At 36.1% G+C, this 16,069-nt stretch overlaps 1 protein-coding gene across 1 annotated transcript in view; it reads right to left on the bottom strand.

The window, feature by feature from the left end:
* The window catches only part of LOC103259229 (gephyrin-like), a gene marked incomplete at its 3' end in the record, with an annotated part of 154,653 nt that overhangs the window by 27,120 nt on the left and 111,464 nt on the right, over positions 1 to 16,069 (bottom strand). The window contains exon 5 of the mRNA XM_021711754.1: positions 9,799 to 9,936. Coding sequence (XP_021567429.1) covers positions 9,799 to 9,936 — 138 coding nt within the window. The remainder of the gene's footprint in view (positions 1 to 9,798; positions 9,937 to 16,069) is intronic.

The following is a 16,069-nucleotide window of genomic DNA, read 5'->3' as shown; positions in this document are numbered from 1 at the left end:
ATTTATTTATATTCCTAAAAATTTTTATTTATTTATTTAATTAATTAATTAATTAATTATTTTGAGTTGTAGTCTCACTCTGTCGCCCAGACTGGAGTGCAGTGGCCGCTCCCGGCCACCGCAGCCTCGACCTGCTGGGCTCTGGCCATCCTTCCGCCTCAGCCTTCCAAGTAGCTGGAATTACAGGCATGCGCTACCATGCCCGGCTGATTTTTTTTTTTTTTTTTTTTGAGTTGGAGTCTCACTTTGTTGCCCAGACTGGAGTGCAGTGGCTGCTCCCGGCCACCGCAGCCTCGACCTGCTGGGCTCCGGCGATCCTTCCGCCTCAGCCTTCCAAGTAGCCGGAATTACAGGTGTGTGCTACCACGCCCAGCTGATTTTTTGATTTATTGTAGAGATGAGGTCTCGCCGCCCAGGCGGGTCTCGAACCCGCAGGCTCAGGTAATCCACTCACCTCAGCCTCCCAAAGGCGAGGGATTACAGGCTGAGCCACTGAGCCCGGCAAAAGATGCATTTTTGAGGGCAATAATGATTTTCAAAAATACATAGAATGGGGTCACAGAAAATGTTTCAACTGAGAGCAAGTACTCAACTATTTTCAGTTACTTAATGATGGAAACCTTGCCATACCTGGGACAAATGAGTAGGGTGTCACTGATAAATGAGTAGCTCTTATGTTCAAGGAATGAATATGTTGATCATGATTTGGTGCAAGTAAACAAAGAAAATGTTCACTCTATAGTTTAAGTTCTTCTTTATTGGTAATCTCTTGCTGTCCATGAAGTCCATAGACTCACTGTCTATAAAGCCACATGCTTCATAGAAAAAAAAAGTTTTCTTACTATAGTTTCTAATTTTGAGCAATGTATCTTAGCATTCTAAAAATAATTCCTTAGTTTTCCAATAATGAGTGATCCTATGTTAGGATATACTGTGATAATTATTAATAATAATAAAAAGAAAACAAGGTTAATATGTAATAAATATTTTATAAAAGGAAAACGTATGATGAAAGAAAGCTTTCTAGATGGCATGGAAGAAATACATATCAATATACCAACTATAACACTGACTTTGTAGAAATACTGGTGGCTTATTTCCATATTGCTAAAATCAAAATAAGGAAATTAGAAACTGTTAGTGAACATCATAGTCACAGGGTCACAACAGTATCACCAAATCATTCAGTGTTAATATCTAAATGGTAAGACAAAATGTTAATGGTTAATTTTTTTTAAGGAAGTGAATCAAGGAGACTAGGATTCTACAGAAAAGGGATTTATAGAAACAGAAAACTAGAATTTAAACAATATTCAATAAATTCTGTTCTCTGAAAAATTCATTTAAAATATTAACAATTATTGCAAATCTACTTCATACTTGTACACATTCAGCCACATTACAAAGAGTGCTGTTGATTACAACAGAATCTTTATGTCTCTGATTTTCTTCTTATTCTTTTCTCTCACAATTAAATTTTAAAATGGAAGTTTTGGGTTTCATTGATACTTAACCCATGTTGCTTGGGGTGAGCAACAGGCTGCTAGGAGTTGCAAAGTCTTTACTTAAGAAAACAGTCAAAAAGTAACTACTATAACACTCGATGCTATAATGGGAAAGTTAAATCAATTTACATGTAAAAAGCTATTACCAAATTTTCATTCCTGATAATTCTCTTGCTGGTACTGGCAAATCCTTTACTGCCTTTTAAATTTATCTCTTTTAAGTTTCACTAATTTTCTTAATTCTACTAAAAAAATGTTAACAATGAACAGTGATGAGTTACCATTTCTAAAAATCTGAAACCCTTCTCTCTCTTTTTTATTTATTTGGAGTCGGAGTCTCGCTCTGTCACCCAGGATGGAGTGCAGTGGCATGCTCATGGCCATTGTGGCCTCAACCTGCTGCTGAAATCCCTCCACCTCAGACTTCCAAGTAGCTGGAACTACTAGCGCATGCCATCATGTCCAGCTAATTTTTTGATTTATTGAAAAGACAAGGTCTCGCCAAGTTACCCAGGATGGTCTCGTACCCCTAGGTTCAGGCAATCCTCTTGTCTCCACCCCCAAAGTGCTAAGATTACAGGCGTAAGGCACTGCGTCTGGGCTGAAACCCTTTTCAGAAATTTTATCTTTGCAGGAATAAGGTATTTTTGATGCCATTCCATCTTAGTAAATTTCTAGTTTCTCTTTATTTTAACTAAAACATTTTTTCCATTGCTTACATTCTAAATCCTAACTTAATGCTATTAATATAGACTATGGTACTCCAAAATACATACTGAGGTTGGATGTAGTGGCTCATGCCTGTAATCTCAGCACTTTGGGAGGCCAAGGAGTGAGGATTGCGAGTCCAGGGGTTGGGGACCAGCCAGGGAAACATGGCAAGACCTCATCTCTACATTAAATCAAAAAAATTAGCCAGGTGTGGTGGCATGCACCTGTAGTTCCTGCTACTTGGAAGGCTGAGGCAGAGGGATCTCCTGAGTCCAGCAAGTCAAGGTTGCAGTGACTGTGAGTGTGCCACTGCACTCCAACCTGGGCAACAGAGTGAGACTCCAACTCAAAAAAACAAAATCCATACTGAATAACAAGATTGCTAAATAAACGACACAAAATAAGATATACATATTAAAATGTGAAAACATAATGAGGTACTCAAAATAATGTGAAAATTAGGAATCATATCTAAAGACTATACCTCGTTCTATCCACAGATATATTCAATAAAAGCTATACAATTAAATTTAAAAATCTATTAAAAATTAATTCCCTCTTACATTTTTGATTATGTATGAATTATTTTTATCAAAATTGATTAAAGTGAAATGCATTTGCAATATTTTAAAACTTTCTGTTTTATTTTTAAATTTATAATATCCTTTTTTTTTTTGAGTTGGAGTCTCACTCTGTCTCCCAGACTGGAGTGAAGTGGCCGCTCCTGGCCACCGCAGCCTTGACCTGCTGGGCTCCGGTGATCCTTCTGCTCAACCTTCCAAGTAGCTGGAACTACAGGCGCGTGCTACCACGCTTGGCTAATTTTTAAATTTATTGTAGAGATGAAGTCTCGCCAAGTTGCCCAGGCGGGTCTCGAACCCACAGGCTCAGGCAATCCACTTACCTCAGCCTCCCAAAGCGTGGGATTATAGGCTGAACCACTGAGCCCGGCTCCTTTTTTTGTTTTAAAGGGTGAATACATATAGGAAAATATATAACGGTGTGAAAAGAAGGAAGTGTGAAAAAGGATGATTAGTGTACCTGGTCTTGACAGAGGACAATTAGACCAAGGTTATGGGTCAAATCCTATGTGAATAAGTAATTTTAGTCAATTACATAACATTAAAATAAACCCCTAAACAAGAAGGCTTAGTAAGTACTATGGTAAAAGCACTTATGTGGTACCCACCACATAGGGGAGAAGCACCTGAAAGCACATATTCAGAGAGCTGATTGGTAAGATAATATAATTTTTGGCTATGAGGAACATCATGATTACCTACAAATTGTGATTACATATATATATATATATATCTATATATATCTATACAAACACATTTATGTGACAAAAATTATGTAGAGAGATTTAATGAGATGTTCACCTTGAAGAATGCAGGGAGAAGTGAAAGGGTAAAGATGTAATATGATGCAGAAACAGAAGAATATAATAAGATGTGCATATTTTAGAGGTGTAATGAAGTTCATGTACTGAAGAGTCTAAAGAGATAAGAATACCTAAAGGGAACTATGAATGCATTTAAGTGTCCACATTCATAGAAAAAATTTAAAAATCTACAGTAAATGCCAGTACAGACCAATATCCCTTTTCAAGTAGACAGGATCATTCTAGGTGAAGACTTTACTCAACTGGAGGTAGAAAATGGAGGAAGTAATTTGGATAATAAAAAATATATGCTTTCACTTGAAATATTTGAATAACCGTCTCAATTCTTTGCTTCAATTTTGTAAATTGAATGAAATTGAATGAAAAATAAGCAGAAAAACACTACTTAATTAAATTTTATGATGAAACACATGCCTGAATGACCTGAATGGGAAGAATTAAAATTTGATTACATAGAAATGTATATGGGATCCAGACATTATCAATGTGAACCAACACACGAAACTGAGCCAAGGAATTTTAGCTTTGACTCTAATTTACAAGTGCTTATCTTAGGGTTATGATCTTAGAATCACCATGTGGGGAGAATGGAGGTAAGGGAACCAGTTACTAAATTCCAAATACAGCAGCTTAGTGAAAGTTTATTTACATATACAATTTACTTTAATAGTGTCCTACAATAGCCCTATATTGACTAGATATTTCCATCTTACATAGGAGAGAGATAAGATTCAGAAAGGTTATATGTAGTTTGTTCAGGGTCACTCAGCTAGTAAAAGGTAGGGCAAGGTCAAGAGTGTCTGATGGCAAAACTCCTTGCAGTATACCTTACCTCCTCTTTCCTTATTGTTGACAGCCCCTGAACCAACAGGAGGAGTTCATGAACTCCCATCATGATCTGTGAACCACCATGGTGAAGACTTCTTACTGCCTGGAATCAGGAGCTTCTGCATTTCTTCTAGAGGGCAGAGAATCTCAGCTTACAATAAGGGAGATTTCACTTTTTCACCTATTTCTTCAGGCCACTAACTAGCTAGAAGCCACTGTGCTGTGGTCAGTATTCTAAAATAGGTACTTCACTCTTCCAAATTCAGTTTCAACAGCATAGTGTGAAGTTTCCTTGACTAGAAGCACTGATGAGGAAAAACAAAGAACCTGAGTATGGGATGCTGCAGTCTATAATCATGCAATCTTAAAGCTTAGTGCTTGTGATCTAAAATAAAATTCCCAAAACAGCAAAATCCTTTCTATAAAAAGCTCATAGTTTTTCCATTGTATACTGAAAACAAAGGGAAAATTTTAGGGAATGGTGCCAGAATATTTTAATCTGTTTTACAGTAGTTGATACTGTGCCAAAATGTGTAGTTGTAATTTATTCATGTCACACCTTTACAAATAAAGAAGATGAGTCATAAATTGGTAGTCTTACAAATATTATCATCTATGGTAATGCCAGGTATGCCTTTCCCATGAAATCAAAGGAAAATATTTTTATATCAGTGGAGCACTTGCTCCTTAAAAGCTTTACTTGCAGATAGAAGTTGAAAATAGTAATATGCTAAAGGATAGGCCAGAGACAATAGAAGATTCATCTGTAGTCAAAATAGATAAACAAAGAGAAAACACCTGCAAGTACATATAGGCACTTGCTTTAGAAGAATCATTTTCATATTGATTGGAGATGCAGTGTGTTATAGTGAAATGAACATCAGCCTGGGAGTATAGGATTTTAGGTTCTAGTTGTTTTAATCACAACTATTTGTCTAACTTTAAGAACATTATTACAACTCTTTGGTCCTAAATTCCCTATCTTTAAAGTAGAGAGGTCACTTGATTTACAAGTTACACTCTTACTATTATATTCTAAGTATTTCATATACTATACTCTGAAATTCCTTCATAGAGTCCTCCATGTCTATGAGCACAGAAATCACTTGCAGTATTTTCTACATATGTTATAGCCTTAGTTTTCTGGGATTAATATTGAACTTTCTTAGATATACAAAAAATCATTTTAGAGATGTCACAGCTCCAAATGGATTCACAGATTCAGTGGTTCTAGACTTCCCTTACAAAACATTGGCTTTCCTCTAGGGGCTTCTGTAATTGAAGATGTTAAGAGTATAAGGGGGGACCCCCCCAAAAAACAGAATTATCTTTTGTAGGGCAAGCCCCTTGTAGTATACTTGGAATTTGGTCCTCCAGATCAAATGGTCAACCAAAGTTTTTATCTGGAAGTTTTGACAAGGTTGTGTCATGATTTGCAGAAGAAACGTCCTGAGTTGTGGCCAACAGGTGACTGGCTCTTCAACCATGACAATGCACCTGCCTGCCCATACCACACTGAGTGCTTAGCAGTTTTTGACCAAAAATAACATGACCCCATGCCCAACCCTCCCTATTCACCCAATCTTGCCCAAGTGTCTTTTTTTTTGTTTCTCTGGGTGAAAGTCCTCAAAGGGGACTGTGGAAGAGGTGAAATAAAAAATGGCAGAAGCACTGAAAGTCATCAAAATTGACAAATTCAAAAACTGTTTTGAGCAGTGGATAAAGCGTCTTGATAGGTGTATTTCATCAAACAGAGAGGACTTTGAAGGTGGCTGTAGTTTGAACATGTAAGAATAAATACACAATTTTTTATAAATACATTCCTTTTTTTGCTCCCCCCTTGTGTTTGAAGAGGCAAAATATTTGCAATTTCATAGAACTGTGAAGGCCTTTCAGTTTCTCCAAAATACTTCCCTACTTAGTGATTAATGAATGAAACTAAACAGTTTAGACATGCTTCTAGCTAAAATAAAAATGAACATAAATGTTTGCTCATTAAAATGAAAATATACTTGGTAAAGAAAAACATTATAAAGTGCAGTGAGAATGAATTTCTAATCCTTTTTCTGGAGATAATTATCTTTCTTTCAGTAAGAGAATTGCAGGTCTTATTTAACTTATGACATTTCAATTTATAGTGATTCACACTTAGAGCACTCTGCTTTTTTATACTCATGTGATTTATTAGGGTGTTTACAATAGGAGCAAGTATGTCAATCAGTTCTATCACAAAACATGTGAATAAGGTGCTATAGGAACATGAAGGAAGGGGATTTAACCCAACTAGGGAAAGGGGGAGGTAGACATCAGAAAAGGCTTCAAAGAAAAGTATCTCCCTAAGCTTGATGTTAAAGAACATATACTAGTTAACCAGGCAGAGAAATAAGATTGTTTTTCCAAGCAAAAGATAGTATAAACAAAGGCTTAGAGGTAAGAGGGAATAAGAGGTGAAAAACAGCATTTCAGGTTTAGGGAGAAGCAAATTTTTTTTTTTTTCAAGTTCCCAACAGCATTCATTTTACTTTAGGTTGCTGTCATGAAAGAAACATGGAGGCACTCTTCTCTGGTCCGGGGAGGACACAGCAATAGTTTATACAGGGTTTACCATTTAGGTAGGGAGAAGCAAATTCTGATGATAAGGAAGTATGAGAAGAAACTGAAAAAATTAGAACTCAGATTATAAATGTCCTTACATGATATGTAAAAGGATTTGAATTGTATCTGAGGTTATGGGAGAACTACTGAAGACTGTAAATAGGGAATGTTAACAACAAATTTGCCATTTGAACAGATTACTTTAGCATTAGGAGGATGGATTGGGAGGATGTTAATTGGGGAAGAGGAGCCTGTTACAATAATCCAGGAAGTTAATAATAAAGAATAGTAGAAGGAATGGAGAATAAGGGATGGATTCCAAAGGATGTAGAAGAAACAAGTATTGCAGAGATAAAGAAAATGGATTCAGTATTTGTCATGTTAAATTTACTAGCGGCAGATAGTTAATACATTTGGTATATGAGTCTGGAGATCAGACAAGATCTGGGAAGTGATACAGATTTAAAAATCAATTTATAAGTGGCATATGACTCCACTGCCATGCATGGGGTCATATAAAGTCAAGGAATTGACAAAGAAAGACACGCCTACAAAATAGTCAATAACGGAGACAAGTATCACATTGTTTACCTATCTCTTCTATACTAGACTATGAGATCCATGGAGCTGGAGTATTATTTTTATTAACATTTGTATATATGGGACTTAAAATAGCACCTGACATTGAATAGATATTTAGTAAGTATTTGTTGAACAAATTGAGTTATGTTTTTATATATGATGTTTTCTAAACATCTGACCAAAGTGCCTAGGAGGTCTAATTATACATACTCTTTTGTTTAAAAAAATCGAATGTGATCCAGCTCAAAGACTGAATGTAAACCTCAGTATTATTTTTCATCATCATGGGTGAAAAACACTTGGCAAAATGTTAACCATCCATGAAAAGTTTGCTCACTTACAAGTGACAACTGATTTGATGAACAAATGAAGGGGAAATAAGCACATGAAGGGGGAAAAAAAATATTTGACAGCATTTTTTCCTAGAGAAAAAATGAAATGGTCATTTCTAACTCTTTTTCTTTTTCTTTAAAACAACTGAAACTTCTGTCTAAATGTGATTTGGAATGCACAGTGAGATTTTTCTAAGGACTGATGTTAAAGAAAACAACACTTAAGTTATAAAAGACCAGGGATGGTTAATTTTTATAACAGGTAAAGTATTATTAATTTTTTTTACAACTTAAGTTTATGTTCATTTTTCTGAAAATGTCTTAGGTTCAGTTGATGTGAATAAATATTTAAAATATTCTGCATTTCATAATAAATAATTTCCTGAAATCACATTTAATTCTTAATTTCCTACTCTAATGAGTTTTCTATCCCTTATTTCCTTTAAAACAAAAACAAAAGGTTTAAAACTAATTTTATATATATATATATATATATATAAAGGAATGTGAGTGAATAGATGTAGAATAAATGCAAATTGTATAAAACAATTTTGTCTAAATGAGGTCAGGGACCAAAGAGCTAAACTCTGACTTCTCATATTTCACCAATTAATTTTAGGTCTTTTAATATAACTTGCAATGTTAGCTACCATTATTTTAAAATATTTTAATGCTGGAAGAAGAGCACTATCATGCAGAAAAAGAAGAATGTAAGTCTTGATACCTAAATCCTATTCTACTTCTGCTGCTCTGAGTCTAAGTTTCCTTGCAGAAAATTTTAGGTGTTTGTGTAAATGCTCTCCAATGTTAATTGCAGTTTGAATATTTTATGGCTATATAAATAAAGTTCTTATTCATAAAATTAATTAGTTTGTATTGTTTCTATTTGCATAACAAAAACAATTTAAATGCTATATTTTATTCAGACTGTACTAAAAACAACTTCTTTTGGTGGGAGGGAGAAATCACAGACTTTATTGGCTGGAAGTTTTCTTCAGGAACCTGGTCTTCTGGAGTTGGTTGACTAAGTACAACTCCTATGCTGAAGTTTTAGAAATGGAAGTTGTTGATTAAAAACAAAATATTGGAGAACACTATCTTTTCTTGTCCTTTGACAAGCTGTTCTCAGCATGCTATCAGACCAAGAGCAACGAGAAGACAAGAAAACTTCATTACAAGACACATTAGTTATCTCTCATTTCTCACAGAAAGGACATCAGATAGACTCAGAGTTAACTATTTCCCTCACTCAGTGCTGATAACCCTCTCTTCAGTTTATAGTACTAGTATTTTGATGACAGCAGAAACCCAGCTAATGTTATTTATTTATTTATTTAAGTTGGAGTCTCACTCAGTCACCCAGACTGGAGTGCAGTGGCACGCTCCCGGCCACTGCAGCCTTGACCTGCTGGGCTCCGGTGATCCTCCCACCTCAGCCTTCCAAGTCGCTGGAACTACAGGCATGCGCTACCGCGCCCAGCTAATTTTTTATTTATTGTAGAAACGAGGTCTCGCCAAGTTGCTGGGTGGGTCTCGAACCCCCGCGGGCTCAGGCAGTCCACTTGCCTTGCCCTCCCAAAGTGCTGGGATTACAGGCTGAGCCACCAAGCCCATCCATTTTATTCCATTTTTTACGAAAAGGAAGTGTTATGGGTGATTCACTCTGTATACTGTTAAGGCTGACCCTGTAGTTAAACAGCAATAAGAAATAAAAAGAATGGTGACGATTGTGATAATAGTTAATAATCTTTCTTTCAGGAAAACTGTGCATTAATGTTATATGCATCTTACTTGGAAAAACATGAAGAAAAGAAAGGACAATGAGCAGATGTAATAATACCTCGGTAATTGATGATTTCTGTCCCAAGCACCGGAGTCATCTCCAGGACTGTGATAAAGGCTTTGTCCATAGATGTCAGAGGAAAAGGAGACATGCGGTGTCGTCTAGCCACCTTGGTGATATCAACAGCACTGTGACCTAAACAGGAAGATAATTAACTGAGAATATGATTCTGAAACACTGATTAAAAAGTGGGAATGACTTATAAATATCAACATCTTCCAATTTCAAATGTATCCAAGTGAAGATTGGCAGGTGAGTAACTGTTTCTCCTGTCTCCAAGATATAGCCTTCTCTGGTGGACCATTAAAACAACTTAGCAGTGTTACATCATGTGTCAAAAGTTGGTGAAATTTAAAGATGATGTTTGCTAATCCTTTTTGAGTGCTTACTATGTATCAAGGCATTGTTCTAAATTAACTCATTAATCTTCACAACAACCTTATGGTGAGGCATCATTTTAACTTTATTTATAGATGAGGAAAAAGAGGTTTAGAGAGATTATATATGTTCCTAAATCACATGATAGTAACAGAAGAGCTAGAACTTAAATCCAGGTAGTTTTGGCTTCAGATTTCATGTCCTTAGACAGTACACTAAACTTTGAATACTTAATGTGCTAGTTAGCAAAATGAAGTTCCTAAATTTTAATTTATTTAGGATACCATAGGAAATTTTCTTTCCTCTGAAAAAGTCACCAAGCAAGTTTATTGTTTAGCTATTCACTCCTTGTGTGACCTCATCAAGTCCCAAAGCATTAATTACACTCATACACTAAAACTGAGAATTTTATATCTCCATTCCCAATCTCTACCCTCAACTCTAGATTTTATCTCATCTAATAGTTAGTAGCTAAAATGTTTCCAGACTTGCAATCATCTAACACACATTTGGATGTGTAACAGGCAATTCAAACCTAGAATGTCCAAAGTTAAACTCTTGATTGCCCACTCTTTGATTTCACCCATACAGTGCCTTATTCTATTGTGTTTATCATCTTAGTAAACAGCAGCTTCATACTTCCAGTTATTAAGCCAAAATCTTGAAGACATTCTTGATTCCTCGCTTATATTATAAAGATCATTTAAATGATCTTTGAAACATATCTAGAATCTGATCATTACACCTACTACGACAGTTGGAACCATCAGTGATTTCCTGGGAAATTGAATAGGCTCCTAATTGGTCTCCCTGCTTCTACTCTTGCCACACTTCAATTTATTCTCCACACAAGTTACAGTGATCCTTTTAAATTGTAAGTTGGGTTATGCTAATCTCTGCTCATAGCTCTCAGATGACATTCCATGTCATTACAGTAAAATCCCTGCTATGGCCTATAATGCCCAACATAATATGGCTCCCACTGTTCTCACCTTCTAACATTTCCCTGTTTACTATGCTCCAGTCATACTGGTTCTCTCCACAGGGTTTTTGTTTTCTCTGCTTGGACCATTCTTCCCGATATTATAGCTTCATCTATTCTTTATTTCTTTCAGGACTCTGCTCAGATATCACAGTGTCCCTCATCATACTTTATTTTCTTCATGAATATTTATATGTAAGTACATACATACAAGTCTATACATATATACGGGTATTTATAACTATATATCTGTAACACATAAATAAAAATATGCATATTTATATTTCGTTGTTTATAGCCACCTTCTTCTCAGTAGAATGTTAGCTCCATGATAGCAACAACTTTGTCTTTTTTGTTCACTGTTGTTATTCTCAATACCCAGAATAGCATCAGGTGCATATATACCAACAAAAAGGAAAGGAAATATTATAGAATTAATAAATACATCATTTAACTACAAAAAAGGACTGCTTGGAGACTATAGCTTCACCATAAAAAACTTAGCCTTGGAACCTTATAAGTTACTCTCCCAGAGAGTAAACAAAAAAGGAGTAGCTGCAAACACAGGTGCTTGGCTGTCCTGACTGCTATCTATACTTCCCTTCTTCCTCAACTACTTGGCAGCTAGGACTGGCCCTATGGTATAATCCTGGCCAGGAGATGTAGGAAAAAGTTCCTGGGGGCAGGCCTCCTATTACAAATAAAAATATAAAAAGGTAAAGCTTTAAGAGGAACAAGCTTCTGCCCTTCTACATTCTTTGTACCTGAAACACAGTTGGATATTGGGAGGTGCTGTGACCAATTTTCAACCACAGGGATACAAGCCCACATAGTAAGTAGGGAAACCTAAGAAAGAGTCTGAGTCCTCGATGGCACTGTTAGAGTTGCTGCACCCTGGAGTATGCCTCCAAAGTTTCTGCATGTGAGATAAATAAGCTCCCTTCTCTTCAAACCACTTTATAATAATTATATATACCCTTCTGAGGATTGTGAGTTTTTGGTCATTCATCTTGTTAAATTTAGCACATTTACCCCAACCCTAGTAGCTGCTCCAGACATGTTCAATGGATTGAATTAAAGGCATCACTGCAAAAAGATTTTCATTCTAAGACTAAGGACATTGTCATAAGTACTCAGATAAAAAGATACATAAAATTGCTGATACTTTTAATGTGACATTTCTCCTCATGGACAATCAAAATTACAAAATTTTCAAAAGACCTTAGAGATTATTCAGTGCTAAGTTAGAACAACATTTTTTTTTCAAAATTGTAAGTGAATACTTATAAAAGGATTAAGAGTGATTTATCATTCCCTTACAATTGAAATATAATTTTATTTATAGCTCACTTTCCCCGAGATTCTGACTTAGTCATTCAAATATCATAAAAACACACTGTCACAACCAGTGTAACTGGAGAGAATGACAGAGATAGCTGCTACAGCTTTTTATTCAGCTTTATAGGTCTCTGATCTGATCTTTGCTATGATATGCTGTACTTTTTTTATGGTACAAATTGTGTATAATCTTATAAAGTGTGTCCTTATAAAAGATGTTTAGTTTCTGAGAAGAAAAGTCTACTTTTTAATTGTATAGGGTTTATCTGTCAAATATGCTTTGTAAAAGAAGTTTTCTTAATAAACAGCAAGTCTGATTATCAGTGATATACACAACTATTCAGTAAATATTTCTCAAGTGCATTTTATGCACCAAGCACAGTTAGGGACACAGGACACTGAAAGCAACATATACTGTGCCATAAAGAATACTGCAGCCCAGCAGAAAAGAAAGATGTATAAAAAAATAAAAATAAGAGCAAGAGGGTAGTAAACCACTTGATGATTCTCTAAGTTGTAGAGATTGGTAGTTCTTTTGTTGTTGTTGCTGTTGTTAAGAAATTGCAGTGTGGGTATCTAACAGGTAGGAATAATCTCTTTCATCTCTGAAATAATTTTATAACTTGTTTATACTTCTGGTACCTGTCACTCCCCATCTTATGCTTTGGATATTTAAATATTTGCCTTACTTCTGTTAGTCTATTGCAAACTCATTAAAAGCAGAGCCTGTATCTTATTAATGTTTATATTCTTTGCCACTTGTAAAACAGTGTCTTTCTTATATTTATAGTAGATTCTCAATAAAAACTTGAGGTAGTCAATGAATGGCAAAACCTTTTAAACAAAGTCCAAAGGTGGGAAGCAAAGAGCAAAGTGGGGTCTTTTTGTTCTGTCATTTTCCTTCTCTAAGCCTTTGAATACTTATAAAGTCTTTGTTACAAACTGATTACCTCACTGGATAATTCACACTTTAAAAACAGACCTGTAGTACGAACATTCTATTTTATTTTAAAATTTATTTTTAATTGACAAATACTAATTGTATTTATTTATGGTGTACATGATTTTTGAGATGTGTATACACTGTGGAGTGACTAAATTGAACAAATTAACATACTTTGATGTTAAAGGGTTAATACTGGTCCCTGGCTAAGCTATTTGCATGTTAACATAATGGCCTTTGGATATGTAATAAATAGACTGACAGGAATGTTTCGAAGGAGAAGTCTTTTAATTCTCTGCATATTAGGTAGGTCGTGTGTGTGTGTGTGTGTGTGTGTGTGTGATTTGGGAATGTGTGCTTTCAACAAATATTTAGTGAATACCTTTTATGCACAAAAGTTTCTTCCTGCTCACAACCAATCCTAAACCACAGTACTGTTAGCTACCAATAAAGGATTAACTTGATCCTGTAACTGTGAAAGAGCATTTGTCACTTATTTTCTCCACACAAAAATTTAAATGAATGAAACAGACAACAGCTGCTCTTTTTCCATAAAAGGAGCAACGAAATAATATCATTAACACATCCAGTTCTCTTGCATCCTTTACTACATGCAGGATGATTGTGTGCCCATAAAAGATTCCATTTAACAGGCCGGGCTTGGTGGTTCAACCTGTAATTGCAGCATTTTGGGAGGCCAAGACGAGTGGACTGCCTGAGCCTGCAGGTTCGAAACCAGCCCAGGCAACTTGGCGAGACCTCATCTCTACAATAAATTAAAAAAAAAAAATTAGCTGGGCGTGGTAGTGTGCAACTGTAGTTTTGGCTATGTGGAAGGCTGAGGTGGAAGGATCGCCTGAGCCCACCAGGTCGAGGCTGCGGTGGCCATGAGTGTGCCATGGCACTCTAGCCTGGGCGACAGAATGAGACTCCAACTCAAAAAAAAAAAAAAAAAAGATTCCTTTTAACCAAAGACTGCAGCTGAAATTATTTTGAAAACCATTCATCTAGGTGATCCAGTGTTCCCTTCTTCAAATAAAAATTGAACAAACAATACTCCATGGACAGTCCCAGGGACACACTCAGGGAGGTATAAGCAGACAGAGGTCCAGGCTAAGAATGCACAGCGCTCAGATATACAGCACAAGGGTTCTCACAGAGACCTATCAGAGGCTTTCCAGGGCTGGCACAGGGCAGCCCACTTTCGGAAGTCATAGTTCTAAAATAAATCTAGTAAATAGTTATATTTCCTTTTTTGTTTCCATTTTTAAAAGAAATACAATTTCAACTATTTTCTGATGTTGACACCAGTGATTTACAAGGAGTTTCAAAATGAAAGCTTCAGAAAACTTAAGAATAGTTGTCTTTGACTTCTCTTATTTTTTAAGTTACAAACCTAAAGCACTCCTGTTTTGGGTCATTAGAAAACTCAGTCACCAGAAAGAAGGATAAAAAATGTCTCCCCTCACCTCCTAATCCTCTTCTTGATTCTGACTAACACAGAAGTCTGATAGAAGAGAAAAAAAATGGAGACAAAAGCATGCACTTTTGCCTCTTGAAGGCCAGGTGAGTTGTAGCCTAGCCGTCAGTAGCCTATAAAATCCATTTAGGAAGAAACAGGAAAGAAAGGAATGAGAAATTTTAAGAAAGAAGGTTATAATAAAAAAGCTTCATTACTGCATAGTTTCCTATAAGCAAAAACTATTTCATGGCCACAAATATATTCTGATGGCCTACAAATGATTACCAATAGTAACAAAGGAGAATCTATGAGGGCTTTTAGTTCTCTAACAGTGGAGAATTTACTCCACTAAACTCATCCATACTATAAAATGAAAAACATGTGAACACATATGTCCTACACTGAGAAAATCATAGTGTTCAAAAGAATATACATATTTCAATTTACAATAGTAAAATTACCTGGTGATATATGATTACTACTGATAATTTGTAGGTATACTAGCTAATTTGGCAAAAATAAACTACAAAGTACTTTAGCATATGGGACCTTTCTATGGAAGTTGGGGTGGAAGTTGAGGAGGGAGTCAAGACATCCTCTTCACTAGTAGCTGTCTGAACTGAGAAGATTGACAAACTGAATAACACCTAAATTGGCAGTCATCTGCAATGAGTCTAATTTTCTTTTCTTTATTTTTTTTTTTGAGTTGGATTATCACTCTGTCGCCCAGACTGGAGTGCAGTGGCACGCTCCCGGCCACCGCAGCCTCACCCTGCTGGGCTCAGGTGATCCTTCTGCCTCAGCCTTCCAAGTAGCTGGAACTACAGGCGCGTGCTACCACACTCAGGTAATTTTTTGGTTTATTGTAGAGATGAGGTCTCGCCAAGTAGCCCAGGTGGGTCTCGAATCCGCGGGCTCAGGCAATCCACTCACCTCAGCCTCCCAAAGCAAGGGATTACAGGCTGAGCCACCAAGCCTGGCTGAGTCTAATTTTCTTAGGTAATTTTGTAGGATTAAACTTATCCTAAAGTGGCCACAAACTGATGCTAAAGCTTTCTCTTATCTAGTAAGCCTAGGTTTCCATAAGCAAAACTTAGCTCAATTCTTATTTTTTCTGGTTCAGCACAGACATGAGGTTGACTATATTTTAGTTCAGAATTTTTGC

This window comes from Carlito syrichta, unplaced genomic scaffold (genome assembly GCF_000164805.1).
Source record: "Carlito syrichta isolate Samal-C Ts95f unplaced genomic scaffold, Tarsius_syrichta-2.0.1 Scaffold302568, whole genome shotgun sequence".
NCBI lineage: Eukaryota > Metazoa > Chordata > Mammalia > Primates > Tarsiidae > Carlito > Carlito syrichta.
The sequence above is the reverse complement of the archived record's forward strand: the minus strand, read 5'-3'. Positions and strand labels throughout refer to the sequence as shown.